Source organism: Lethenteron reissneri, chromosome 25, assembly GCF_015708825.2.
Source record: "Lethenteron reissneri isolate LAM-NWPU_2019-01 chromosome 25, ASM1570882v1, whole genome shotgun sequence".
In the NCBI taxonomy this organism is placed as follows: domain Eukaryota; kingdom Metazoa; phylum Chordata; class Hyperoartia; order Petromyzontiformes; family Petromyzontidae; genus Lethenteron; species Lethenteron reissneri.
The window spans coordinates 10,734,747-10,762,685 of record NC_083803.1 but is presented as its reverse complement, the minus strand read 5'-3'; the positions used below and the strand labels follow the sequence as shown (position 1 = coordinate 10,762,685).

Below are 27,939 nucleotides of genomic sequence, written 5' to 3'. Positions count from 1 at the left end.
TGAAAACACTTGTCGATTCCTGTAAACTTGTTTTGCACAAGTCTGCTTCGAAAGCTCCGGACAGGCACGCATGGATCTCGCATACCAGAGGGAGCACAAGTGGGCGTTCGGTACGTGCATGTAGGTGAATAAGCCAGAAAAGAGCCATTAGACCAGGGTAAAATAAACAAAATGAATCGCAGTTTAATTAAATGCCACACGCATGCTGCCCCAATAACACTCCCAACACAGCGACTTCCGAATGTAAGGGGATTTAAAATCACGTGAATACATTTATAGAAACTATGTCGACGCAGTAAAAAAAAAGTCATGTTCTTTCTAAAAGCAATTAAATTATGTACAAGAGAAACGGTTGTGATCAGCAAGCCAAGCAGCTGCCGACTCAGTGTTCAGGTTGCAGGGGTCCATGAAGACTGTGGCCATCACTAAGCCACGGTCCATCAGTAGTCACTTCCAATCTCTTCGACGGCAGTGAGTGCAGAGTGCAGAGCGGTCATTTCTTGAGTGCCTCCAGGGATCAAACTAAAGCTCCGTGCTTCGGCGTGCAACGCAATCAGAAAGTGCAGCCCACGAACACACAAGAAGTCCCTCGTGCGTTTGTGAGTTTGCCACGGACGAATGAAAATTTCAGTCATGCACGTTTATGGAATATACATCAACACCCTGACGCCGATTTTAATTTCCACGCTTTACTCTCGGGATTGACAAGATACTTTTAAGATGGCGTCCTGCATTCGCCACAAGTCGCGGCTGCCCCTGGGAGACACAAACACTTCCGTGGAGATTACCGACTTCATTATCATGGCTACCCGGCGAGCAGGGCTGGCAACCGCAAGGTCGTCTCATGCACGATGCTCCCGCATACGCTTCGAACGCTCGCGCCCCCGCGCTACGGCGATGCTGGTGCTAAGCCGCGCCACCCGGCGGCTCCCGTTCGCCGCCGGGACGATACGTAAGAGAAGGCTAGATTGCCGTGGATGTTGACAGCGTGGTGGAGCTGGGCGAGTCGGCGGGCACGGTGGAGACGGCACGGTCGAGACGTAGGGTGCCCGCGGGGCGCGAGCGGACGTAAGGCCCCGTTAGGGGCGGTAGTGCTCGCGCACAAACTGGAGCACGTCCTCCTTGTTGAGGTGGTCGGGGTGCGGCGTGGCGGCCTGCGAGTCGTGCACCCGCGCGCCTGCCCAGCTCCACAGCAGCCGTGTCGCGTGGCAGTCGCTGTGCGAGACAGCGCGTGACAGCACGTGGCCCACGCACGCAACAACCAACGGTCGATTCCAATTCAACAACACATTCTCTGTATGAAAGTGACAATCAGCAGGTCCATTCCCTAGCCACTGTTAGATGAAACCTTTCCCTTACATTTTGGATTAAACTGGCTCAAAGTGTGAACAATTTTAAAAAATGTATTTTATTTCGCTTGTTTACCCATCAGCCCCATATTTATTGACAGGCATTGCAATGGGAGATTGCTGGGGAACATTTTGGTGTTATAGACTCGTTTAGATTGTTGATGCCCTGGTACGCGCGGTGTTTTTCTCCATTCACTCCGGTTAAATCCCAAATGAAACAAAGCATTCACAAATGGAACGGACAAAACTTTGAAATTCAGAACCCTGCAAAAATGTCTCGGGACGATAATTATTATTGTTGCTATAATCAGGTTGATTTAAGTGGCAATCTCATCATAAGGTGCATGGAGAGGGGGGGGGATGGGCTGTTATCTAAAGGTCACCGGCCTGTGCTTGGGTTTAAGATCTCGCGATGATTAACCCGGGGAATGTTCCCGTGTCACCGCTTGGGCGAGCACGTCTCGGGGTTGGAGGCGCACTTGATTGGCCTGTGCCGGCAGCCTCACCTGAAGGTGGCCACAGACTCTGGCGGAATCTCGAACGTGGACTGGTTCTTCTCTCGGTTGAAGAAGTATTTCATGCGAGAGTTCTTGCTGTACGCCATACACCAGGGGTCTGCGGTCACTCGCACAATAGAGGCATCATCATCGTCGTCATCAGCATTACCATCAGCATAAACGTCATTATCTTCACCACCACCACCACCATTATGATCATCTAAAGTATATTCTTCTTCGTCATCATCAACATATTAATCGTAACCAAAAAATAAGAGACTCCAAATCTCTTATGCATATCACAGGTGCTCATGAGCCCGAGTTACACACACACAAGTAATCATTTAAAAAAAGCCTATAAAATAAATTAAATTAGCAAAATTACCTTCAAAGGAAACACTGAAACAAATATAGTGGAGGCCATTATACATTTTGGCGTGGTGACTTGAAAGCTCCATATTATTCAAGTATGGAGTCTTCAGTTCAAAGTGCTGTGCTTTGGCCGAGAAGGCGTCTTATGTTTGGCTTATATCCGACTTTCCTCCCGTCTTGGTTAACCGTGGGCACGGGGGCCCCGTCTGCTCGACCCACCCCGCGTGGTGCGGACAAAGTAGAGTCCCGACGGCAGGAAGTGGCGGTCGTCTTGTCCTGTGTACGACAGTTTCGGCATCCCGCCGGAACTCTTGGTCACCTTCATCTCCAGTCTGGACGCGCCCAAAAAGACAAAGTCCCCCCGTGTAGCCTTAACAGACTGTAGGGGCAAGTGCTGTTAGCGAGCACGAGGGGATGGATGGCCAACACCACGCCCAGCCGTTCTTTGTACTGTGTGATGTAAACACATATCAGGTACACATTTAAGGTTGAGTCGACCTCAACCTTAAAATTAGTACCTGGTGTGTTCATAGTGCAGTGCCTTCTCCACTGCTCCCAAAGATAAAAAGACAAAGATCCCTGTATAGGTTTAACAGACTGTTGAGGGAAGTGCTGCCAGTGGGTACCCACTGCTCCTACGCACGCTAACAAATGCAAGCATGCTGCACACACGCACACAACAAAGCCAAAGATCCCTCGTATAGCTTGTTGGGGCAAGTGCTGTTAGCGAGAATCTATGAAGGTGGTGGGTGGCCAACACCATGCCCAGCTACCTTTGTCTCCCTAGTGGCGACATATACACATCGCACCAGGTACTCATTTGAGACTGAGTCAACCTAGGGTAGGCCTAGGACCAGTTCAGATAATCGTCACTGGTGCTGGCTGTGAGCTGCAATCGAAGTCGAGTCACCGGGTCATAATGCAGCATGCTAACCACTACACTCCCACTCATTTACAGACGCGTATATGTCCACACACGCACGCACGAACCATGCAGGTCCAAACGCTATGATGATGATGAAGATTTCAAAACACTCATTTGAATTTCTAATGGTGGTGCTAGCAAAACAGTTTGTGGGGGAATTAAACCCCTCACCTAGAACAGGACAAGTAAGATACTTGGTATAATGAGAATAGACTTCGTGGGATCAGCAAATGGGTTCCGACTGTTCTAGATGGAGCCAGCAGTAAGAGCAAGGCTTGCTCGGGGGGGGGGGGGGGGGGGGCTAGAATTAAGGTCATAAAATAATAAAATAGGAATTGTGTAAAAAGTCATGCCCAATAACAAAGTCACCACGTTCATCTATGACTTTGCCTTGCAATAGCAATATATACAAATACATATATACAGTACGAAGATAAAGTTTCTGGCAATGCGCGTCAAGGAGAGGTCAAAGAGATTGACTGAGTCTCTGCTTTCTCTCCAAAGTTAATAGTCCGTTTGGCCGGGTTGGAAGTAAGGGTCAGCTTGGTTTCACACAGCAAGCACTGGCGGCCTAATTAATGTACATTTGTTGAACTTATTTTGCACCATACGTAGCCAACCGTGCTAATCGCAAGTGCGGGGGAAGAACACCAAACTAAACACAAAAAGCAGTTCTAAAGAAATGAGTTTTCAATCTCGATTATTTTAAAGTGCATAGCTCCAGTGGCTTCCTAATAGCGAAAGGAAGAGCATTCCAGATGATAGCAAAAGTGTGCTAGGCCACTGGTGCAGATACGTAATCCTGCGCCGTATCTCACAGTCTGCGCCAAGTCAGTCCCCTCCCGAGGGAACGACCGAGCCAAGCCATGGCACACGAAATGCAGGCAAGCGAGTATCTCACACCTGAGGAACACGCGGTCGATCTCCTCCAGGCGGTATCGCTCCTTCACCCTGCACGCATCACACACAGCCAGCACTGCACCAACCTGTTCTCCAAGCCGACACCTGACTCGCAATGTGGCTAAGCGCTGCAGGGATGGGCGGGTGAAGGAGCCATGCGAGGCAGTCTTCCCCGGCGACTCAGATCTGAGGGAGCTTCAGAAAGGGCTGAATAGGCCTCAGATGGAGGACCGAGAAAAGGACTGACAGTCGCTCATCTGTCATTTTATACCAAGGCCACCAAAAACCTTTTGACGGCCCTGAGCCTGGTGCCCTTGTGGCATTCAATGATGTTACTGTGGCCAGGGCCTGGTTTGAGTATTGCTCCAGTGCTTTCGATGCAGTGGTGGGTGATGTCATCACTGCTGTTGATACTCGAGCATACGCCTGTCCTTAATTTATTGAGACACAAATATAAGTGGCTTCGAGTCAGCCTGTGTGTCTGAATGCCCAGGCAGGCAGCCCATGTATTCACAAATAACGAGGCAGGTACACAGCGAAGGAAACAGACTTTTCAGCAGGATAATGAAGGGGATTTCAGAAAAAGAATTACCGATGCAAGTTTAGGAGTGTTTCATTTGTTTAATGTGTTTCAGCTGTAACAGTCAGCAGGACCAACAGTTCACTGAAATGTCTGCTGCTATTTATTATTGTACAGTTAGGTTTTATTTATTTCCATACCCAATTGCATGCCACAAACACGATGATTAGCCTGAGTGGCTGACAACATCGTGATGTGGGCCAGGACCACACCCAGTCACCTTTATATGTCTCCACTGGTGATGCAGATAAACAAACAAAAAATAACCAAAAACAGACATAAAAGCCAAACAAAGTGAACACACAACGATCTCCCATGTAGCCTTTAACAGAATGTTGGGGCAAGTGCTGTTAGTGAACACCTATGAAGGCTGGGACGACACACGAGGGGGGGGGGGGGGGTGGCCAGCACCATGCCAGGCCGCCTTTGTCTTTCCAGTGCTGATGTGTCCGCATAGCACCAGGTACTCATTTAAGGAGTCGACTGAGGAAAGGTGCAGGAGCCATTCAGATGTTTGTTACTGATATTGGTCGTCAGCTGGGATCGAACCCAGGTCGCTGGGTTCGTTGAACAGCTTGCTAACCGCTGCACTACCGCTAAAACCACCACATTACCACTCCCCATCACAAAAAGCATACAAACATAACGACAGACACACCAGGGCAAGCAAAATCATACACACACACAAAGACGAACACATGTCACTCACCGTATTGGATTCATGTCCGAGCGGCTGGGTTTCGCGATGGCTTTGACAAACTTCTCAGCCATCTGCATTCTGCACGCAAACATCCGCAGGGGGCAAGCAGGAAAGTCAAGTATGGTGAGAACCTGGACGGGAGACTGCCTGGGAATACCAGGTGCTGTAGCCTTTGGAAGCGATGTGGCGAGGAGACGGTTGTACAGCAATGAATTCTTGAATTCACCTGTACAAAACTTTTATGTGTGTGTTTTTTTTCCACATGCCAAACACTTGTTCAAGGATACAAGTCTTGCGAGTCGTGAGGCTATCTTGGGTAAATTAATGGCATAAAATATTATTTTCCATATTGCTCTTCACCTCTAAGTTTACAATTGCAATGACACAACTGACCTTTGCAGTGGACCTGTCCATTTGCTTTGTATATTAATGGAACGCAATTCATAACAATGTGCGCATATTTAGTGGGGCGTATCTGACAGGTTGTCAAATGTGTTGGGCTATGTGGTGGGCAGCAGGGGAAAGTGTGGCGATATCCACAGTTGTACTGTACTTCAATGCTACCACGTCTAATTATCCCTCACTGCCACCGACCCAAATGAACCAGCATGGTGAAATCTGGTCAAATAACCTTCACGACCCGCATGGCGTATGGAGGCCGTCATCCAGCAGCTTTTTACAGAAATGTTTAAGTAACCCTGAATTGTACAGAAAGTACAACAACACACAGAAACAAGATGAAAGAAATGTGAAATACAATGACAAATTATGGGAAACTGATATCGTGATAATCGTCACACCGTGAAGTGTGACACCGTATCATGTGAAGTGTAAAATCATATCGTGTATATTGCAATATAATATCGTGTCATGGGCAGTGTAATATCGTATCATGTGAAGTGTGATAGTAATCTTAGCTTCCTTATCTACTTCCGCCCCCGGCATCACAAAGCTTTAGTTTGAACTCCGTACGTTGCGCCCACCCCGTTCCTCACATCGCCCACATACTCACCATGGCCCCTCCCCTCCCTCCATCCCCCGCGATTAGATAATTCCTCGTCACAGCCATCTCTTAGACACACTGAAGCGGTTGTGCTTTCGCTACGTTGTCCCCACCTGAAGGACGCTTGTGTTGTGCCCGAAACGTCGTGATTTAAGTTAGTTCTTTTCATTTAATTTCTTTTATTTTTTACCTACGTGACTTTACCGAAAAAAACCAAAGAGTATGAATCCTTGCAGTCACGAAAGCTTCAAATCTAGAAGTGTAATATTGTATCGTGTGATGTGGTAACGTATCGTGTGAAGTGCAATACATCGTGTGAAGTGCGATATCATATTGTGAGAAGTGACATCGCAGAGCATGGGCTAGCCCGTCTCACGCACCGCATGTTGAAGTGCTCGCTCCGCACGTCTGTGCCGCACAGGATGAGCGCGTCCAGGATGTGAATAGCCGTTACTCTTCTCTGTGCTCTCCCCTGCAGAGGCAAAGTTCCTGTAAGTAGCCTACATCTATTGTTGGGGCGACTGTCGTTAGTGAGAAATATTAAGGTTGGCACGGTAAGAGAGGGGGTGGTATGGCTTGGTTGGCCGCCTACATTTCTCCAGTGCTGATGGTTAGACACCGCACCGCATCAGGTACTCGTATAAGGCTGAGTTGACCTCGGAAGAGGATTCAGGACCGGTTCTCATAGCACTTGCCACTGATGTTGGCAATGACCGGGAATCAAATGCACGCCGCATAAAATGACACACACATACACAAGTCACGCCATTGAGTGACGTTTATTTATAGACTCAATCCAAATAAACAGCTCGTTATAGATACCTGCCTAAGCCAGTGTGTCCTGAGCTGTCTGATGTGAGTTGTAAGTCTCATTAGTGAGAGAAAAAAATACTTTAAAGTAGTGGTCAAACATTATTATGACACTGTTAGTGATCTTCCTAATGACACCACTCCCCGACGTTTTAATGCAATGCCGATGCAGTGCATTACTCAAGTGCCCATTTAGGCAACCGAATGATTTAAATCCTTTCTCATTAACAAGCTTCAACCTTATGTTGGACAGAGTCTGGGTAGGCCTGGGTGCAGGTTTTAGTTGAACCTGTCGAGAGCTGCTGCAAACCGATCTCTCGTCTGCAAGAGGAATCTACGATCTTCTAGCTCGCACTGACTCATGGTCGGTCCACAGAATTTTTCCATCATTTATTGGGGGCTCGTTTTTTCACAGGCGGGAAGTGGAGGTGCGGCGTACCGCAACAATGGCACACAATAATGGCTTGCCGCTCCAAATGGCGTCACAAGCTCTGTAGCGTGCCACCACAGCGCAGGGCTCTGAGCTGTGGTAACGCTGCCATGGCTGTTGTTAGCCCATTGAAATGCACGCTTGCCAAATGGAAGCTCGAATAAAAAAAGGTTACTATATTGGGAACTCCAAACTTGGCCAACGGGTCATGAAGAGTACACACAGACCTACAGCCTTATAGGCTGTTGGGGCACATGCTGTAAGTGAGCACCTACAAAATCTGGCATAGTGCCCAAGAGTGGGGTTGGCTGCCATTGTTTACACACAGCATAAGGTGTTTATTGAAGGCTGACTTGACCTAGGGGAGGAACAGGACTGGTTCAGATATATGTCACTGATGTTGGTCGTGAGTGGGAATCGATCTTGGGTCACTGTGTTCGAAGCACAGTATGCCAACCGGCTTCACCACCGCTCCCCACACACAAATACACGTGCTCACACACGCATGTAGATATGCCCATACAGGAGTGCGCACACCCCCAAAAACAAAGATCCCCTTACAGCCGAAACAGATTGTTGGGGAAAGTGCTGTTAGTGTAGTGAGCACCTATGAAGGCTGACATGGCACACGAAGAGTGTGGGTGGCCAACACCATGCCCGGCCACCTTTGTCTCTCTAGTTGCAATGTTTACACATGTTTATGTTTACACATCGCCACCAGGTACTCTTTAAGGCCGAGTCGATTTTATGGCGAGGCACAGTTCAGATAATTGTCGCTTGTGTTGGCCGTGAGCGGGAATCGAACTCAGGTCGCCGGGTTCGTAGCGCAGCACACGCTAACAACTGCGCCACTGCTCCCCACACTACCTCACACGACGCAGACACATGCGCGTGCGCACGCACGGGAGTCACGCACCTCTCCACGGAGCTCCTGCACCGTCTCGACGAGCAGCAGTGTGTCGCGCGGGAGCTCCGTGCGCAGTCCCTCCGGCTTGCGCCACCGAACAGGCTGCCTCCCGTCCCAGCTGTAGATCTGGGTTTTCTGGGAGACACGAGTGCACGAGAAAACTTGACTCGGGTGACCGCACAGACAATGCCCAGTTCACAGTTTTGTGTGTAGGTATGTTGAACGTCTTCCGCCAACTGTGCTAATGGGAGGTGCGGTTCGGCAGGGTGGCAACGCAGTGGTAACGCTTGTACATCACGGCAAGAAGGTCCTGGGTTCGATTCACAACTCGGGAGCCTTTCTGCGTGGAGTTTGTATGTTCTCCCCTTGTTCTGCATGGGTTTCCTCCAGGTTCTCTGGTTTCATCCCATAGCTCAAAAACAAATCATTTAACCCTTTCCCATGTACGTACATGTACGTCATCAGTTTTTCTTCCGATTCCGTTCCGACAACGTACACGTACGTTTAACGTGTAAAAGGCTATGCCGGAGGGCGTGTGGCATAGTTCGGCGCCGGTTGTCCAGTCGTGTCGCTACAGTTCTCTGCGGTGAGTAAAATGTCTATAAACACCAGAACGCTTTGCCTATCTAAATAAAATTAATGCTAAATGCTTGCGCGTTCCGAAATTCAGCGGTGAACGGGACACCCACCCTGCAACTTGCAGACGTCTCGGAAGGGGAAAGGGTTAACTGGTATTGGCCAAACATCCCAATGCTGAAAAATGAACAACAAATTACTTAATGGGAAATTCAAGATAGCAAAATTTACGATTTATATAAAATAGATCGAGGTTATACTAACGTCAAACAAATTATACAAACGAGACAATAGTTTTTTTCATATCATAAATTGAACAACAAAAAAATTAGATGAGAAGTTATCGATTCTCAAATTATACATCGCAACCTCTGGATAGTGAAGTCATAAAATTACTGGGATAGATGAGAATCATTGTCTATATTAAACAAACATGGCACATATTTGAACATAGCTATGCAAAAGTTCAACATATTTGTACATTTCATTTTGTAAAAATGCAGGATGTTCAAACATGTTATGTAAATTTAGCAAATAAGTCATATATTTATTATTTATGGTCAGTACAAAATAAAAAAAAGCTCAATAACCCTTGGACCCCATTTCTTTTTAACTGTTGTTTAACCACAATGGCTCCATTCAGATGAATGGGTTCCATCCAAAAACGACATCTGCTACACAATTATGTACAGTTCACAGAAAAATAAATGCATAAATGTAAAAACAACTGTCCCCATGCACTCCGTCTGTCTTACAGCTGATCTACGGGGCACGCAACGATCAACAAATTCCTCAAGTAAAATCAATTCTCACGCGAAATTGAATCGTGTGAGAATTTACGCCTGACAACGGATGCTAATTATATACAAATTATATGCTAATGTTACATTCAGGCTAATGGATGTCGGGCAGGATTGGCAGAACATGCAGGTGTTGCTCTAGGCCTCAGAGCCGAGAGGGCCTTAAAAGGGGTCAACGGGGCCATCATTTTCCATTCGGCTCTGAGCCCCAAAAAAAACATTTTGTGGCCTCGCTTAAGGGAGTGAACAAAGCTGTATAAGACAGAAAAAAAGATATACAACGCCGATGGGTTAAAAAATATGGGACAAAAATTCCCTGCCAATTCTAAAATGAAATTGTGAACTGAAATCGTGAAAACATTTAATACTCAAGGCAGGGTGAACTGCTACTATCTGGCCAGAATTGGCATAAACACTTACAGTGTCAGCAGCAAATCAATTGTGAACCCATGCTGAGCGAACCCCACGACCCCCACGTCAGTGCCAATGCCGCCACTGACCCCCAGGCCGATCAGGAAGATGTGCTCCCCTCCAGCCACCATGCAGCGGTAGTCCAGCACGGGCCGCAACTTTTCCATCGACTTGGACGTCAGTGCCAGTGGTTGACGCCCAAAACTCTCCACGTCCTTTTCCTGCTTTGGGAGGGAAGGGCACAGGGGGAAGGATAAGGCCGGACAGGATGGTAGCAAACGGGTGGGAATGAAGCAAGGAAATTTCTGTTTCCACACAAGGCATTCGCATACAAGTTAACAAGCTCCCACGTCACCTATTTATAGTCCACTAAGGCTATTTAAGCCAGTCTACAGAGTGATTTTCTTTGCATGGAAGCAAAGAAAATCACTCTGTCCCAGATGATGGTGGTCAACACCATTGAACGCCTTCTGCTCCATTTCATTTTGTTTGCGAGTGGTATTTTGCACGCGACTGTCAGTTGCTAATTGAGAACCTCAGAACTGAGTTTGGCCAAATTAATTTCAAAAACAAAACTGCATAAGATGCTACATCTGTCACTTGTGACTGATTGGGCTGACATCGGCTCCTAAGATTTGAGAAACTGGGTTCATGCCAGGTGACTACCTGTAATTGGAACCCAGGTCTTCCTGGCAAAAGAGACTTTTCCTTCATTGGGCTCTCACCTGCCATCGTGCGTCCCGGGGGGTGGGGGGCGTGAGGAGGAGGTGGTGGAGGGGCAAGAGAAGGGGCTGCACGGTTGCCAACACAAGGGTTCACGCTGCGAGGAGGGGTGTGCTAGGGGAGAAGGGGGGAGAGTGGGTGAGGCCAAGGAAAGGGTGCGAAAGTTGGGGAGGGGCGGCTGTAGGGGTGCTGCTTGAGGGGGTGGAGCGCCTGGGGGTTGTCCCACACAAGGGAGGGGACCTGGGGGATGGGGGTGTTGGGAGTGGGGATGTCGGTCAGCTCCTCATACTTTTTTCTGTTACACGTTTAGTACAGTATGCAGATGTAATACATGTAGCTACGCTGTATGAACCCAGAATCTCAGCTGTGCTCGCTCTGTGGTCTGACACAGGCATAGCTAATGCCCTCGGGATCCTCATTATACAAATGTATCTTAAGATATTGAGATGGAGGTGACTGGGTAGCTCAGAGTTTCGAGAACATAGTCAAGATTACTAAGATACGTTTTGTTCAAATTTGGGTTTCAGCCGCCCGTGATTAACAAGTGCAGTGAGTTAACAGCCTTAGCCAGGTCAACAATTTATCAAAATACTTTTTTTTTACTTAATTTGGCAATATTCCAGCTCTGATAATAAAAATATATTTATCAGTCTTCAACTTTGGTTACTCGAAGCACTCTCAGATACAGTTCTGTGATATATCCTTCAATGGGTTGCTCTATTAACTCACAGGGTGATACACTACTCTCTGCGTGAGTCGTGAATGGGCACTTGTTCTCCTGACATGTTGCCGAGACCCGACAGCACAAGCAATAACATCGGCGAAAAGGCATGTCGAGACAGAGCAAGGTATCGAGGTACGAGGCAGGCCTGCAGCAGGGAGGCACAATAATGGGTGAATTTGCGTTGGCTCTCAGCAGTAGTGTTGTTTCAGGCCACATGTTTGTTGTGCACAGGGCCAGCGAGGTCTAAGCACGGGCAACGCTTGAAGGTGACGGGGGTGGTCATGTGGTCAAACGCGCAGCCCGAGCAGGAGGGGCGAAGGGTTCCGAGAAGTGTTGGACATGCTGCTAAAAAAAACTCGCTGCAGACTAAATACTGCGCCTTTCGTAATTGCATGCCGTTCTCCTGCTGCTGTTGTTCATCTGTTTGACTCAGTGTTTTTTATTCCACGCGTTTAATTTCGTTAACAGCCCTCCGCTAACCAGTGTTACAAACACGTAATTGCACCAAAGCCGATAAATATATTAATTGAATGTGATTATTTTATTACTTTATTATTCGCCTGTATATTTTAGAAAATTAATTTTAGATTATGTGTAGTTCTCCTGAATGCGTATTTTAGTTATTTGTGCCATCAATATCAGTGGCTGATTGTAAACAACACCTTATTTATTAATTCCCATGAAATGTACTGCTTTATATGGCCATCAGCCACAGGGGTCAAGAGTGAAATGCACAATTCCTGTACCACTACTACTCTAGGGGTTAGTAGCTTCTGTAAGACCAGTATTCACATACAGGTCTGAATGTTGGACTCAGGATGGAGCAATGTTATCCACCACAGGAATGAGGATGACGAGACGGATCTCAAGATGCAAAATGAAGAGACGTGGAGAAGGCAAGAGAGGGGGAGGGGGGTATCCAAGACGACTAAGCCATATCGTAAGAGACGAAAACCACATTGGAAGAAAGGTGATGAACATGGAAGCACTGGGGTCGAGACTGACATGTCTGGAGTAGGTGGTTCCAAGTGGTGAACCAGGATATGAATGGTTACAGAGTGGATGTGGAGATGGTGGCCCAGGACAGGAGTGAGTGGAGAAGACCATGAAGGAAAACTCCAAATTGCCAGGAGAGGTCATCTTCTTGGTTCTTTCGGTAAAGTCACGTAGAAGGGAAATAATAAAATTATAAGAATAAAACATAATACAATAATTCTCACGACGTTTCGGCCGTCCTCAGGTGAAGAACAGGTCTGTCGGAAAGGTTCAAAGTGTCCGCTAGTGAATGTCAACGAACCTCAATAAGTTCCGCAAACTTGGATTTGGGGTCGTTCATGGGGCGAGCGACTCGTGCTTTGTCCGGTATCTGGAACGAGAATGCGGTACACGGGGCAAGAGTGGAGAGGGCCAAGCACTGGCTTAGAAGCTGTGGAGAAGAATGTAGTTGATTAAGTCTTGTTTGGTGTATGCCGTGAGTTGGGAAAAGCTTGGCAAGGAGGTGGCAACTCACCCCCCAGCGCTCCAGGCAAGCCTTCCTCACCTCCGCCTGCCGTGGCTCGTAAAGGGTGCTGCACACACACACACACATGTTTATACACGCGCAAGTGAACATGCTCATGAGGACACACAGAAGCGCACAAGTGCACAGCAAATAAACAGGCGCATGGCCAAGCATGGCTGTTTTCTGAGCAACTTCACGTGTGCATAGATTACGATCCCCGCTCCTATCTAGTTCTAGATTGCCAGGCAAGCGTTTCAGATAGCACTCCCCACTGATGTTAAAACAAAACAAGGTCGCTGGATCTGTAGTGCAGTGCGCTAACTAATGTGCCATCACTCCCCACCTATGTACTTACACACAGAAACACTCCGCATGCACACAGACACACACGTATGCCTTGACTTAAAGCTTTCGTGACTGCAGGAATTCATATTCTTGGGTCTTTCGGTAAAGTCACGTAGATAGATTTAAAGAAAAACAGGACCCTGCGGGGTGGGCTAGTATGAACGAATAACCAAAGAATATAAACATAATGTATTATTACACTTGTTTAGCCAGGAAAGCCCCACTGAGTCGAACGGTTTTTGTAGGGTCCTGCCAAGTGTTTTCAGTAGGGGGCAATGTTGCTACAACTAATCGGACGATACGAAGGGAGAGTTTGAGGCCTAGTTCTAGGCTTTAGGCCTAGCTGTAGGCTTTAGGCCGCTGTGAGTTAATTTTTAATTTAAATGTTTTAATTATTTATGTAAAAGCTTTAAATGTAAATGTTTCTATTTAAAAACATCAGGGAATGTAACATTGTTAAACATTAATTCCCTTTCACACACGCGGGGGTACGATACGAAGGGAGAGTTTGAGGCCTAGTTCTAGGCTTTAGGCCTAGCTGTAGGCTTTAGGCCGCTGTAAGTTAATTTTTACTTTGAATGTTTTAATTATTTATGTAAAAGCTTTAAATTTAAATGTTTCTATTTAAAAACATGAGGGAATGTAACATTGTTAAACATTAACTCCCTTGCACACACGCGGGGGTACGATACGAAGGGAGAGTTTGAGGCCTAGTTCTAGGCTTTAGGCCTAGCTGTAGGCTTTAGGCCGCTATGAGTTAAATTTTAATTTAAAAGTTTTAATTAAAAGCTATCTCAGGGAATTATAAGGGAATGTTACACTTGTTTAGCCAGGAAAGCCTCATTAATTTAAATGTTTTAATTAAAAGCTATCTGAGGGAATTATAAGGGAATGTTACACTTGTTTAGCCAGGAAAGCCTGACTGAGTCTAAAGGTTTTTGTAGGGTCATGCCAAGTGTTTGCAGTAGGGGGCGATGTTGCTACACCTAATCGGACATCGGACGGACGATATAATCTATTGTAGGCTGGTTCACTTCGTTTCTACCAGTATAACAAAAAAATAATAAAAAACTACGACGTTTCGACACATACTTATGCTTGTGTCTGGTTATCCCAAACAAGGGGGCGGCAACCAAAATAACAACAAAAAAGAGCCTTTTTTTCCAATTTGGTAAAAAACTAAATATATCAATGCATGTGAATATGAGATGGTAGTTCTTAATAAATAACGTTACGAAGCAGTCCTTAAAAATCTGCATGTGGCTCCAGAGCCGCAGGTTGCCGACCCCTGTTCTATACCCTCCGCTATCGCACCCAAAACCCCTTGGTGCTTCCATCAAAACGAGCCCCAACCTCGTCCGGGTCGTGGACGCTGCATAGCGGAGGTACTCACGGTTCTAGTGCGAAAGCGTGGATCTTCGCCAGCGCCAGCACCTGCACCTTGGCGTGGCTGGGTCAGAGAGGAAGGGAGAGTCAGAGAGAGGAGGGAGAGAGAGAGTGGGACCCACGTGAGGTCAAGGTATGGTGCGTCAGGCCCCCTGCTGGCCATCGCAAGCCATCCATGACCACCCAAAATTTCAGAACGAACTCGGTTGACTCTTATAATGACATTTACCCTCTCAAAAATTTGATGGAATTTGAGGATTTGGGGACACGATTGGAATCACTAATTTCTGTTAAGTCCATGTGGCCCATGTTGAATTGTAGAGTGGTGTTATCATACAGATCAGGCTGCTTCTCAGCCATCCACTAGCTTACTCACCAACCTTGACATGTTTCAAGTGCAAGTTTATTCATTTAACCAGGTGGGAACTCAAGACACCAGGATAGTGTCATTTGCAAGAGTGGTCTGGGGCATTGCTCTGCCAGTAGGGGGCGATGATTCGAGATTAAACATGTTTAAAATCGATTTTGTAATTATTAACTAATTTTAGAATTTGGCAAATGTGTACCATGTCGTTGGCACACAATGGCTTACTCTTGAAAATTACATCAGGGGATCTTTAACGTTCACTGTGAAGGAGCGGCATGTAGTATTACCACGGTTGTTACATCGGCAGTAATAGAGGCCGCCGGATTCAAACCGTGCACCGCCGTGGTTAACTACCTCGCCTGGTATACAGGAGGTCATGGCGTTGATCCCTACCCCGATGCCTGTCTATTTGGAGTTTGCATGTTCTCCCCGTGATCACGTGGATTTTTATCCAGGTCCTCCGGTTTTTCTCTCCACATTTGGAAACATGCGTTTAGAGTATTTGGCTGCTTTACATTTCCACATGATAAGCCACTTTGTTGAGCTATCTTTTGTGGCCAGGTCTCTTCTGAAAAAGCCCTATATAGCCGAGTGGTAAAAATAGTAGTAATAGTAACCTCTGCAACAGGCGGCGAACACGCTACACCACCGGCCATACCTCTCGTTGGATGAGCACACGTACGAGAAGAACTCCTGGTCGCCCTTGAGGGTGGACAACGGCACGATCTCCAGCACCTCGTCGTCGCCGCCCTTCAACCGGTTTATCTCGGCGTTCACCGCCAGCATGAACTCGCGCACGTGCTCCACGCCCCCTCGCAGGCCCCGGCACACCACGTACCTTGGTCAAAGTTACGTGGTCGTGAGGATGGTGGGGGTGAAGGACAATTAAGGGGGACAGAGGGAAGTGAACGGGACAGGGTCGTGTGAAGGTCACCCGTCATTGGGGTGGATAAAGTCGCAGTGTGCATGCTGTCAAGGTATGTTTGATGAATGCGGCCTTTTTTTATCAGAACACAAAGTTTGGGTATTTTCAGTGAAAGCAGTGTCAGGCCCACAAATATCTCTTAAACTCCTCATATCCGCATCATAATTGCAAAAATAACTCTTTTTTTTGCACGTATCGCAAGTCTGATCTGTGACGATGCAACACATCGTCGTGGGGGTGAATTGTTCCTCCTCTAGTGGGCACAGCTGGAGCATAGACCCTGATTGTGCACTGAGCCTAAGTATAGTGCGTGTGGCGAGTGCGGTGCGCCACCTCTCTGAGTTGGCGGGGCGGCTGGTGACGGGCTTGAAGAGGCACACCCTGGAGAAGCAGCGGTACAGGAGGTAGATCACTCCGACGCTGAAGCGCGTGAACAGGTCAAAGGTCTTGCACACGAAGTGACCTCCTGCACCACCACCAGGCAGGCCACACCCAGGCATTACGAGTGTGCGGGCTCAAGTTAATGGCACCAATACTTGACAGTGCCCATCAGCCCCATTCTGTCTGAGCTGTCCGATCCTCTGCTATCATTGGGGAGAGAGGTGCACCGGTGATGTAGCTATTGGGGATGCAGGTGGTGCAACTCAACTGGGGCCCATGAGCTGGAGGGGCCCAGGCTATGAAGAGGGGTGAAGAGTACTGGCGGTTGGCAGGGGGCCCTAGCAGTGTCGGCTTTAGGTGTAGGCATTTACCTGGAGTGGCTGCAGGTTGTTGGGTCCCCAAAAGGAGGGGTGATTGGTAGGCGTTGTGTCATGTGAATTGCCTCCACCTACATTGTTGGGAGACGCGCTCGTGTAAAAAGGCGCCATCGGCACGGCGCGATGTGAGGTGCCCGCCTGCACCCTAACCAGGCCGCGTGCCACACACGCACCTTTGCGGAGGACGGAAAGCGCCACCAGTGCCTGGCAGAGTAGCAGCTGTTTGCTGAGGATCTCCTGCAAATTCTCCTGGCCCTCCACCGAGAAGCCCTGTGCACACGGGCGCAGAGCCACAAATGAGGGTTGGTAGCTGTAGTGTGCGGCGGGTGCGTAGAAATTTTAGCAATTCGTCCCCCTTGGCGATTCCATTTATTTTGATGATTACGGGTAACGGTTCGATTCCCATTTGTACTCTCATCTGTATAGTTTTGCTTTCTCAATTTAGCCAAAACGTAACATTCGCATTGATTAGCATAAACTGAAAATAATACGTTCTTACACGATTCGACACGCGTATCGTGAGCATAATATCTGATGCACTGTTACACGCGTAATTTTGTGCCCGCTTCCTAGTGGCGTCAAAGCTACTGAGTGTGCAGGCGTACGACTGCACTGGGGGGGGTTCCATGGTCTAGAGAGGCCCAGGTGGCGGAATACAAAGAGTGGGGGGAGGGCGGTGAATTGGACTGGGGGGGCCTCTTCTCATTCCTTGCACCAGGGTCCACGCTGACCACGCTACACCACTTGGTGGATGACCATGTGGAAGGCCAACCCGGCTCGCGCGATGCCGCCGCAATGCACCCGCCACTCGGCCGCGGCGCTCACCCCGTCGGCCATGAGGAAGTGCACGCCGCGGCCCTCGGTGCCGCACAGCACAAAGCGGCGGAACTCCTCGATGTTGTCGGAGCGCGTGATGTCACCGTCCCCGTCCACTCCGTTAACGCCTGCGGGCCGACGCACGACACCACAATGCACCACAGTGCCTGCCAACCACTACCCGGCGTCAACGATGAACATCGCCCAACAGTGACAACTGCTAAGGGCGCACTTTTAAATAACCTGCCGAATAAATCGCAGTTGCTGAAAACAGGCCCGAAGGCCTATGACTAGCAATAGACATAAAGAAGCATCAACGCAACCTTTAACCAAATATTTTCAATTCTCACAATCACAATATGATCTGTGCATTGAATCGCACATGTAAGATGGTTTGTTTATTCGTACGTGTTGAATGCAGTGGGTTAATGTCACTCCTGCAGCCACAGAGGTGCTACCATTGACTGCAATTGGTAAATAAAGTAATAGATTATTGAATTGAATCGTCACACTGAATGGTGACAATTCGTTGAATAACTAAGAGGGTAGAGTATGGGGGATTAATCCCACCTCCACTCTTTATGGACAAACGAATGAATGGGTGGCAGCGTAGACACAACCATCACTGCAGGGATCGTCACTCGGCTTCCACAGTGCTGACGTTAAGTGGGTCCACCAGCACGAGTAATTAAATATCGACACTTTTCCGTACTGAGTGTACTAAATCTATTAACGACACCTCAAAGTGGTGACTTTCAGAGAGTCCTCCCTCCAGGAAATCATTTAGTTCCCCGCTGGCCAGTAAACAGATAAGCACTTGCAGGATTCTAAATTTCTCAGTCCTTTGCGCAGCTCAACTATTACAAGTGTGAAACATTACACATTGGTACACGGTTATTACTTCGACCTGATTTACTCAATTATTATGCAATTATCCGAGCGCTTGAAAGCGTCTTTTCAAGGTGCTCGGCCAAATGTTATTAAAATGGTCGTTTTTAACAACACAATGCTTCCTAAAAATACTGAAAATGTTTACAACACTGCAATATATATACTCAAATTTACAGATTGCGGAAACACATTATGAACACACAATGGGTGCACGCACACACGCAAACATTTGCGCACGCACTCATTCCAATTACTTAACTTCCTCCAATCAGTTCTTGCTATGTTGCTCGTGTTGTGTTGACGACACAACAGACCTGGGGTCAATTATAATTACAATACAATTACATTGCGATTGCAATTAGATGATTGCGGGATTTTGGGTGTACATCTGTCACCCTGTGTCTGTGCACATGGATCGTTGTGTATCCCTGTGTCTGTGATGTCTTTCACTCATTATTTTCCCCTCCTCCCATTACATTTTGGCCCTACTGTGTTCTATTTCGCTGTTCGTTTGGTAAAGCACTTTGAGAATCCGCGGCATTTGGGCAAGTGCCTACGGTGGCAAGATGTTAACTTCCTTGCCTGGTATACAGGAGGTCGTGGGTTCGATCTCGACCCTGATGCCTGTATATTTGGAGTTTGCATGTTCTTCTTATGGTCGTGTGGATTTTTCTCCGGGTCTTCCGGTTTTTCTCTCCACATTTAGAATAAACGTGCATTCAGAGTATTTGGCTGCTATAAATTTCCACACGATACGCCACTTTGTTGAGCTATCATTTGCGGCCAGGTAGTTTCTGAAAAAGAGCTATGTGGCTCAGTGGGCTTTACCTGGTAAAATATAAATAGTTCATAGTTTAATAGTTTAGTTTAAAGGGCAAATCCTAAATCCTGCATTACAAATTACACAATTGAAATTGTTGATTCACCCCAGGTCCGCCACACTGTGGCGCAACGCCTACCGTAGTGCGCCTCGAACATCTCGCTGGGAGCCGCAAAGAAGTCCTCGAGCTTGAAGTCGTTGGGGCCGCGCAGGGTGAGGCCGAAGCCCTTGGCATGCCACGAACGGCGCCACAGCACGTACTCTGAGAATCCACCGGGGCCCGCGCACACGTCGGCAAAGTAGAGCAGCTCGCCGCCCTTATCGTTCACCAGTGGTTGCTGCAAAGGACGCAAGCAAGCGCGCGCGCGCACACACACACACAGTGGTCACTACGGTCCGACACACTCGTGGTATCTGCCCTCCCGTGTGCCCGCCCTGGGCCTCTCTGCCACGCACGTTTATCGTCCACACGCGCCCACCCATCTGTGCACTACTGCATCTCTTGCCCATGCCTTGCAGACAACACGGGTGGAGTGAGTTGCATATAACTCAATGGCTGGCAGAGACTCACCCCATTTTTATCCTTTGGGTTGGTGAACATGAAGTCGAACACACAGTCCATGTTGGCCATCTTCACTGAAGCCCTGGTCATTGAAGAGAAGCAAATAGGTACAATTTAGATTGACAGATTTGATAATTTACTATAACTTATGACCAGGCGAGAGCTCATTGAGTATAATTCTCTTCTTCGTGGAATACATCCATCTCCCTTGTTTGTATTGTTTAGTATTTTTTGTCATGTACAGCACTTTGAGTACCTTGTAGAAAGGCCCTATATAAACGTAATTCATTATTCCAAATCTTATTACAAGTAAAACACAGACAATGTACACATGCAAGACGTATTGCTCCGGGTACTGCAACAAACAGGGTGTTCACAGGGTGTGCGGTGGTCACCACCGAGCCGCCCGTTGCACCTGTTGAGGAAGATGACTCCGCGGATCGTCTCGTAAGGGTTGGAGCGCGTACGCGCCTTCCTCATTTCCTCCCCGTCCAGCTCGTCGAAGACGCTCTGCAGCCACGGGCAGGCACGGACAGACACAGGAAGAGACCGTTCCAAGGATTGCTCATCGAGTGTTGTCAAGGCCCTGCCAATAGCGCTGTGCCATGTGGATCTTCTGCTTTCATCCTTTTCCAAACGGCAGGTCTTTGCCTCGAACTCTCTACCATATCTTAAGCTTTCATCTGCATTTCACTGTATTGGATACCTTCCTTCAAGTCGTCTCTTTTGACTTTTTCGAAACATTCATGCTGTCCATGTGCATCATCCTCCTGGTAAATGTGTACATTAAGCTCAAGGATGCAATGGTGGCATACCCTGCACTATTCTATAGTGGCCGAGTCAGGTAGCCCTGTCCAAGCAGTCATCTATATCGGCTCACAATACATGACTGCTTGATCCCATCATGTAACGAGATGGGAAACGTCTTGTATAGGGTCACGTAAGCGACGTTAACATGTATACTAAATAATTCCAGGTCCCTTGCCAATCCGTGTATTATGACAAAATTTTGCATCATGATTCAAGAACTGAGTATCTTGTGTCTTAAGTCATTCTGCCTTGTTAATACTGGCTCGTTTGTATAGTGTCTTGCATGTTTTGCTTTCTCTGTACGGTCTTGTTTGCATCTAGTGTCTTGCATGCTTTGCTTTTTCCATCTTGTTCTTTACATGATCCCGTGCTCTATGAAGCAACACGCATTGTTCCACTCCTAGTTAAGTCACTCCCTAACAAACTCTGACGAGTCTACATGGAAACATCTCCGTAGTGCCCCCTCACCTTACACCGCAGCACGTTGTGAATGGTTTGCAGGTCACAGAACTCCACTTCATCTTCGGGAGCGTGCTTTTTCTGCAACAGAAATAGATTTTAAAAAGTTAGGCGTCTAACAATCCACACATGTACTGACTAATTAATATCGAATATTATGCACAATATACGGTAATACCCTGATTTATACCCTCCCGTTCTACATACTTTCACTGTAACACTCAACTTATTGATACCCAATCCTGTTTTACGTACAGCGTGCCTTACCATAAAGTACTTGAGAATCACGAACTTTACCATTTAAACAAACATTTTTTACATTGCATGGCGACATTCATGGGCCAGATGGTGCCCAAGCGTTAGCGTTCCTGACTACAGCAGTCTCGTTCATGTGTACATGTACTCTGTTAATATTTTTTTCCCACATACCGTATTTATGGAGACTATGTTTATACAAGTGTAAACTATTTGTATATGATGAACTAATAATAGAAATAGTGTAATAGACAACATAATATCTTAATATATCAAAACTATACTCACTTTCACACCAATGGTTGTACAGTATAGTTGTGTAACGGGTTACTAAATATCCTCTAATCTTGATTTGAAGCTTTCGTGACTGCAGGAATCCATCCTCTTTGGTTCCTTCGCTTGTGTTGCGATTGAAACGTCGTGATATATTATTTGTATTTTGTTTTATTTTTCTACCTACGTGACTTTAGCGAAAGAACTAAAGAGTAAGTATCCTCGGTTAAGGTTCTGGACCACATCACGATCTACCGTCTCATCTCTTTGCTTTGATTTAACTACTTTCAAGAGACGTTCTGATTTTCAGGGACGGATCCTGGGTTTGTCCTAACCATCAATTATATATTATTTATACATATTGAATTCAAGTGTTGAACTTGAGATAATGGAGTGACGTAGAATGTACAAAGATATCTCTTAAATTGATCTCTTTTCCACATAGTAGGGGGCAGCATTTCCCACCATGCCACTGACAGTAATGTTCTTTACCTGACAGTCAATCAAATATTATTCTCAGAAATGGAATTTTGGCAAATGAAATGCATAAATAATACATTTTACAAATCCTTATAGGGGAAACACATACTAATTAACTGATTACTAACGTAGCATATAATTACAATAACACACATTACAACTCCTTACTAATCATAACAATTGACTGATTACCAATCTATTATATAATTACAATACCCCCCCACCCCGCTGATGACGTCACTCTGCTGCTCTATTTAAGAACGGGAGCAAGTGAGGGCTTCACCATTCTGGCGAATTGCCCGATGATGCTGGATGTAATAACCAGCGAAACGTCGTACTCAAAAACTGTAAATGTTGTGGATTCACTCTTCAACACACTGGTGGGCTAAAGTAGTACACTATTTGTCTTTTGTCAACGTGACACTTTTTTTGCTGATTGGCCGTGTCGGGTGGTGGAGGGTTACGACACATTTTTATAAATAACGCGATCTAACCCAAAAACGTTTATTATGACTAATATTGGTCGCGAAAGCCTACGTGTTAAACTTGTATGTAATGTGTTTTTTTTCAAGTCAGTAGTGACCATACTTATACTATCATCTCTCGACTCTTGAGAACCAGGTTTAATCACAGGCGGCTGAAGCCAGCTACTCAGAATATCAGCGGTACCAACTAAGCACTCTGACCCAGAGGTCGCAACTGGGTACCCGATACCCGTACCCTACCCGATACCCGGCTACCCATTCCCGGCCGGGTACGGGTACCCGTTTGCGACCCTGGTGCGGCTTGGTACGGGTACGGGTAGACCGTGAGTCACTGGTGAGTAACTGTTTGTCACTCATTTCCCAACGTCTTGTCTCTTCTCACAATTCAAGTTCCTAGAATCAACCCACCCGCACCTGCAACATGGCTTCATCCCAGAGGTCGCAATCAGGCACCCGATACCCGTACCCTACTCGTACCCGGCCGGGTACGGGTACCCGTTTGCGACCCTGGTGCGGCCGGGAATGGGTAAGGAATCAAAACCCGTTTGCGACCTCTGCTCTGACCTCTCAGCCATCCGGCCACCTCACAACTGTGTCCTTACCGGCCCAACTTGCATCCACCGCTGCAGGTGCTCGGCGATGGGCGGAGGCTCGCTGCTCTCTGGAAGCCACTTCACCTGCTCGTCCGCACTGGGCTGAAGCAAACAATGCAACCGTAAAACAACAACGACGACGACAATAGCCATCACGTCTGGCTACGGGTAATGAAGAAACATACGAACCCTTTCCCATTCCAATGACATACGTGTACATTCAATTCCAGAATCGCAATTTTTTTTTTTAATAACACATGCCGGAGAGAGGACGTTCGGTAATGCATACCTCAGGCTCACTCCTCCAGTCGATCTCTAGGCTGCCCTCGAAGCCGGGCAGCGTGAGGCCCAATCCACGTCGACCTCGCTGCGTGGACGCCTCAATGATTTCCTTGCGGCCCTGGCCATGCTTGCCCAGGCCCTCACCTTCACGGAAGCCCATCTTGGCCTAAAGCAACAGAATCACGATGACGACAACAGCACGGCATGGGGGCGGACGGGTGAGCACGCATTGAGAGTAAAAAAACCTCACCTAAGACGATGTTGCAATTGAGCTAGTGCATTGGGGCAATATTCCCCAACCCGCTCTCAATGACATGAAGACGTTGCCACCATGCAGAACTACTGCAACAAGCTTGGCACCAGCGAATTGCCTGGGAAGATGTCAGAGAACTACTTCAAGTCACTTCTATATACCTTTTTTTCCACACTAGAGTACACATTATATATACCCTCCCATGTGTTTATAAAATGTCAAACTAAAACTTTTCAAGCTCATTTTATCAAGCCAACTTGAAAACACACACTTGATGTGATGTTTTTATGTGCGTGTTTGGGTTTTTTTTGGAGAGACAATACACTCACAACACTTGATAACTAAGTTTAATCGTGGGTGGCTGAAACCCAAATTTGAAATTCGGATCTCAACAGTGCCAAATTGGTACTCTTCTGACTTCTGAGCCACCTGTCCATCTTCAGGGACAATGTAATGATATCCGGTGAATATTGTGTTCAAGCATGCATATCAGGTAAACGTAAACAAACCAACTTTTCACGTGGGTAAATTCAAATGTCATAAGTAGATGTAGTCAAATGTGTCAAACTGAACTAAATGTATCATACCTTGACCACTATACCTCCAGAGGTGCCTGAATTAAGATCAAAATCTTCAAGCCTAATTTTAATACAGAACCTAAAGAATAAATGGCCAGTGTATCTTGCCTAAATGATCTAACATTTATTTTATCATGGCACCACCAACATCACAGGCTTCTCATGTTTCTACGACGCAAGGTTTCCAGGTCACTCGGAATCACATTTCGTTGAGACACTGGGGCCCATGATCAGCAAGGTATAGCACAGGTGACCGAGCCCAGAAGCATCCTACGCCTCACCATGAGCCTCTGTGAGACGGAGTTGTAGATCGGTAACGCAGAGGCGGTGGGCCCGGTACTGCTGCTGCTGCTGCTACCGCTGCCATCCCCACCGGCGCCCAACATGGGCCTCTCGTTCTCCTCATCCTCGTCACCGCTGCTCGTGGACTCTGCCAACACACACCACCACCTCTCGTCAGATTTTCTCCCTCCAAAAATGTTCCTTATTGAAACAAAATATTGCGGCGTTAGTCTTGACCACCAGCCATCATTAATGTAACGTTCAAGCTCATTTACTTCGTCTAAAAGTCGAATGAGTGCAATACCAAGAATGCACCGTTAAGACGGTTTCAATACGTGTGATATCCCTTCCTTGGTTAAATTAGTGAGATGCGAGGTCTCGATAGTGGTCCTGGCCCATTTGGGGGTTTACGCAGAAATATTTTTTGGGAGATCCCTTTGGATTTGTAACAGAAATAGTCAACAGATAGAGATATCGCGAGATGAGAGAAGAGTTCGATAACACATGGATTAGAAATGAACTAATTATCATTATTGCCGTTTGAGCTGATATGATCCTTAAGTAGTTTTTCCCATGCATCAGGTGCGACTTGAAACTGCTTGAGGCCACATGCGTGTTCTTGTCTGCTTATGCCTTTTGAGCCACCACTGAGAAGAGGCAATGGAGAACCCAGGACCTTGCGTGATGTTGTCAGATGCCTCAGCCAGAGGACTGCTGCAGACAGACCTCTCATCTTGGGAGATGGGGCAATGCGTGACAGAGGCCAGTGGGAGGCATGAGTCTAGAAGACAGGCGGCGGCGTGACTGACAGCGAGCATGGATGGAGAGGTAAACAAAACACGATGACTGCGCCTGCCATTCGGTACATTCTCGTGACATCCCAGTGGGGCATACGATGGCAACTGCAGCCTCTACTACTTCGTAGGGCTTTCGCCGCTGTGCCGCACGGATCTCCGATGTTGTTTGCGGGTTGCACACCGCGCGTGGTCGGCGCTACGTCCAACAGCGGCAGGTCCTGAAGGTTTCCGGCGCGTGCAGCGAAACGTCGGACATCGTGCCAATTTCCAGGACAAACCCTCGTCAACCCACACGGCAAGCCACCGTCGCGCCGTGGTGGCAACTCCACATTGGTGGTGGGGGGGGGGGGTGGCAACTCCACATTGGTGGTGGGGGGGGGTGGCAACTCCACATTGGTGGTGGGGGGGGGGGTGGCAACTCCACATTGGTGGTGGGGTGAGGGGTAGCAACTCCACATTGGTGGTGGGGTGAGGGGTGGCAACTCCACATTGGTGGTGGGGGGGTGGTGGCAACTCCACATTGGTGGTGGTGGGGGGGGTGGCAACTCCACATTGGTGGTGGGTGGGGGGGGCAACTCCACATTAGTGGTGGGGGGGTGGCAACTCCACATTAGTGGGGGGGTGGCAACTCCACATTGGTGGTGGGGTGAGGGGTGGCAACTCCACATTGGTGGTGGGGGGGGGGGGGTGGCAACTCCACATTGGTGGTGGGGGAGTAGCAACTCCACATTGGTGGTGGGGTGAGGGGTGGCAACTCCACATTGGTGGTGGGGGGGTGGCAACTCCACATTGGTGGTGGGGTGAGGGGTGGCAACTCCACATTGGTGGGTGGGGGGTGGCAACTCCACATTGGTGGTGGGGGGGGGGTGGCAACTCCACATTGGTGGGTGGGGGGTAGCAACTCCACATTGGTGGTGGCAACTCCACATTGGTGGTGGGGGGGTGGTGGCAACTCCACATTGGTGGTGGGGGGGGGGTGACAACTCCACATTGGTGGTGGGTGGCTTTGGCAACTCCACATTCCCGTGTCGGGCACACCACCCCCCTCCTCCTCCGTCACGTCTCTCACGAGTTCTCGAGTCGACAACGAACATTGCCAGCGAGACTGGATCCTGTGGAGAGGAAGGACGAGGGAGGCAGAGAGGGAGTGGAGTGGGGGCAGAGAGGGAGTGGAGTGGAGAGGGGGTCGGTGTTTGACTCTCACCCGCCGCGCTGTTCAGCGGCTGCTGGGCTCGAAGTGACGGCGCCGCCGCCGCCGCCGCGGGGCCACCGCCGCCTCCGTCTCCCGCCGCCGTCCCGGGCGGCCCCGTGGCGCCCAACGCGACTCGCTTCGCCGCGGGCTCCCTTTCGTCTTCATCCTCCTCTTCATCGTCACCACCACCACCACAACCACCCTGCCCCTCCTCCTTCAGGCGTCGCCTCATGGCGCCGTCTCGCCGTCACCTCCCCGGGCAAGTCGGGGAGCGAGGGAGGGAGGTAGAACGAGGACACGGACACGCACAGAGAGAGCCACAGAACAAACACCGAGAAGCCCCCCGGCGTCTCCCGCCTAAGCAGCCCCACAGGACAGGGCGCGTTTCTCTGCACCGCCACCACAAACACCTTCCCGCCCGCCGCTTTCAACGCGGCGACGATCGCGCCTCCGTCGACACGGCGGCGAGCCCGCACGCCATCATACGTAGGGGCATTTGGCCGCGTGTCCACCGCCTGTGCTCAACAATCGACGAGGCCCTCGTGTTGTGCGTGTTGTGTGTGCGGGGTGGGGATGGGGGCGCTAGAGAGCCGCTGGCAAATTCGGTTGCTGCGTCATCGAAACGAGCAACTCGATAAGAGTTGCCTCGGCTCCCCCCTACCCCCACGTAACATGGCCGCCCGCGGTATCGGCTCGTTAACCCCCCACCCACAACACACCCCCAACACCCCCCACCTCCCACCTACAACACCCACCCCCCAACACCCCCCACCCACCCCCAACACCCCCACCCACCCCCCACCCCCACCCCCCCAACACCCCCCACACACCCCCACCTCCCACCTACAACACCCCCCACCCACCCCTACCCACAACACCCCCACCCACCCCCATCCACAACACCCCCACCCACAACACCCCCCACCCACCCCCAACACCCCCACCCACCACCACCCACAACCACCCACAACACCCCCACCCACCCCCATAACACACAACGCCTGCAATGATGTAGAGCAACAACAGTGGGCACTCGTTGTTTTCGTGTGGCCCATGTCCCACTGTGAGGTTGTACCCCCCCCGTTTCTTCGTCGTGGTTTTCGTTGGTATGAGCCAAGCTAG

General features: G+C 48.5%; 1 protein-coding gene across 2 annotated transcripts; it reads right to left on the bottom strand.

Moving 5' to 3' along the window:
- Positions 1 to 153: 153 nt before the first annotated feature.
- CMTR1 (cap methyltransferase 1) lies at positions 154 to 27,497 on the bottom strand. 2 transcript variants are annotated; one of them, XM_061559283.1, is made up of 23 exons: positions 26,830 to 27,497; positions 24,828 to 24,976; positions 23,723 to 23,881; positions 23,443 to 23,535; positions 21,357 to 21,428; positions 20,494 to 20,588; positions 20,088 to 20,160; positions 19,656 to 19,854; positions 17,815 to 17,933; positions 17,163 to 17,259; positions 16,565 to 16,697; positions 15,965 to 16,144; positions 14,947 to 15,003; positions 13,218 to 13,275; positions 13,005 to 13,073; positions 10,350 to 10,484; positions 8,483 to 8,608; positions 6,707 to 6,798; positions 5,333 to 5,401; positions 4,047 to 4,094; positions 2,438 to 2,550; positions 1,856 to 1,964; positions 154 to 1,215 (listed from the first exon to the last, which is right to left on the bottom strand). In XM_061559283.1, the coding sequence occupies exons 1-23, from the start codon at positions 27,047 to 27,049 to the stop codon at positions 1,080 to 1,082; spliced, it is 2,601 nt and encodes an 866-aa protein (XP_061415267.1). In that variant the 5' UTR covers positions 27,050 to 27,497; the 3' UTR covers positions 154 to 1,079. The 2 variants fall into 2 exon arrangements, with proteins under 2 accessions (XP_061415267.1, XP_061415268.1); XM_061559284.1 differs by having other exon boundaries at positions 10,350 to 10,481; positions 26,830 to 27,496.
- Between the last annotated feature and the right edge of the window lie 442 nt (positions 27,498 to 27,939).

Coding starts and splice junctions, on each gene's coding strand:
- CMTR1 (XM_061559283.1), bottom strand. CDS start 27,049: ATGAGGCGACGCCTGAAGGAGGAGGGGCAGGGTGGTTGTGGTGGTGGT. Junction 5,402..6,706: donor AGCGAGCACTTCAACATGCG/GTGCGTGAGACG, acceptor GTTTGCGTGCAG/AATGCAGATGGCTGAGAAGT. Junction 1,965..2,437: donor CTTTGTCCGCACCACGCGGG/GTGGGTCGAGCA, acceptor GAGTGACCGCAG/ACCCCTGGTGTATGGCGTAC.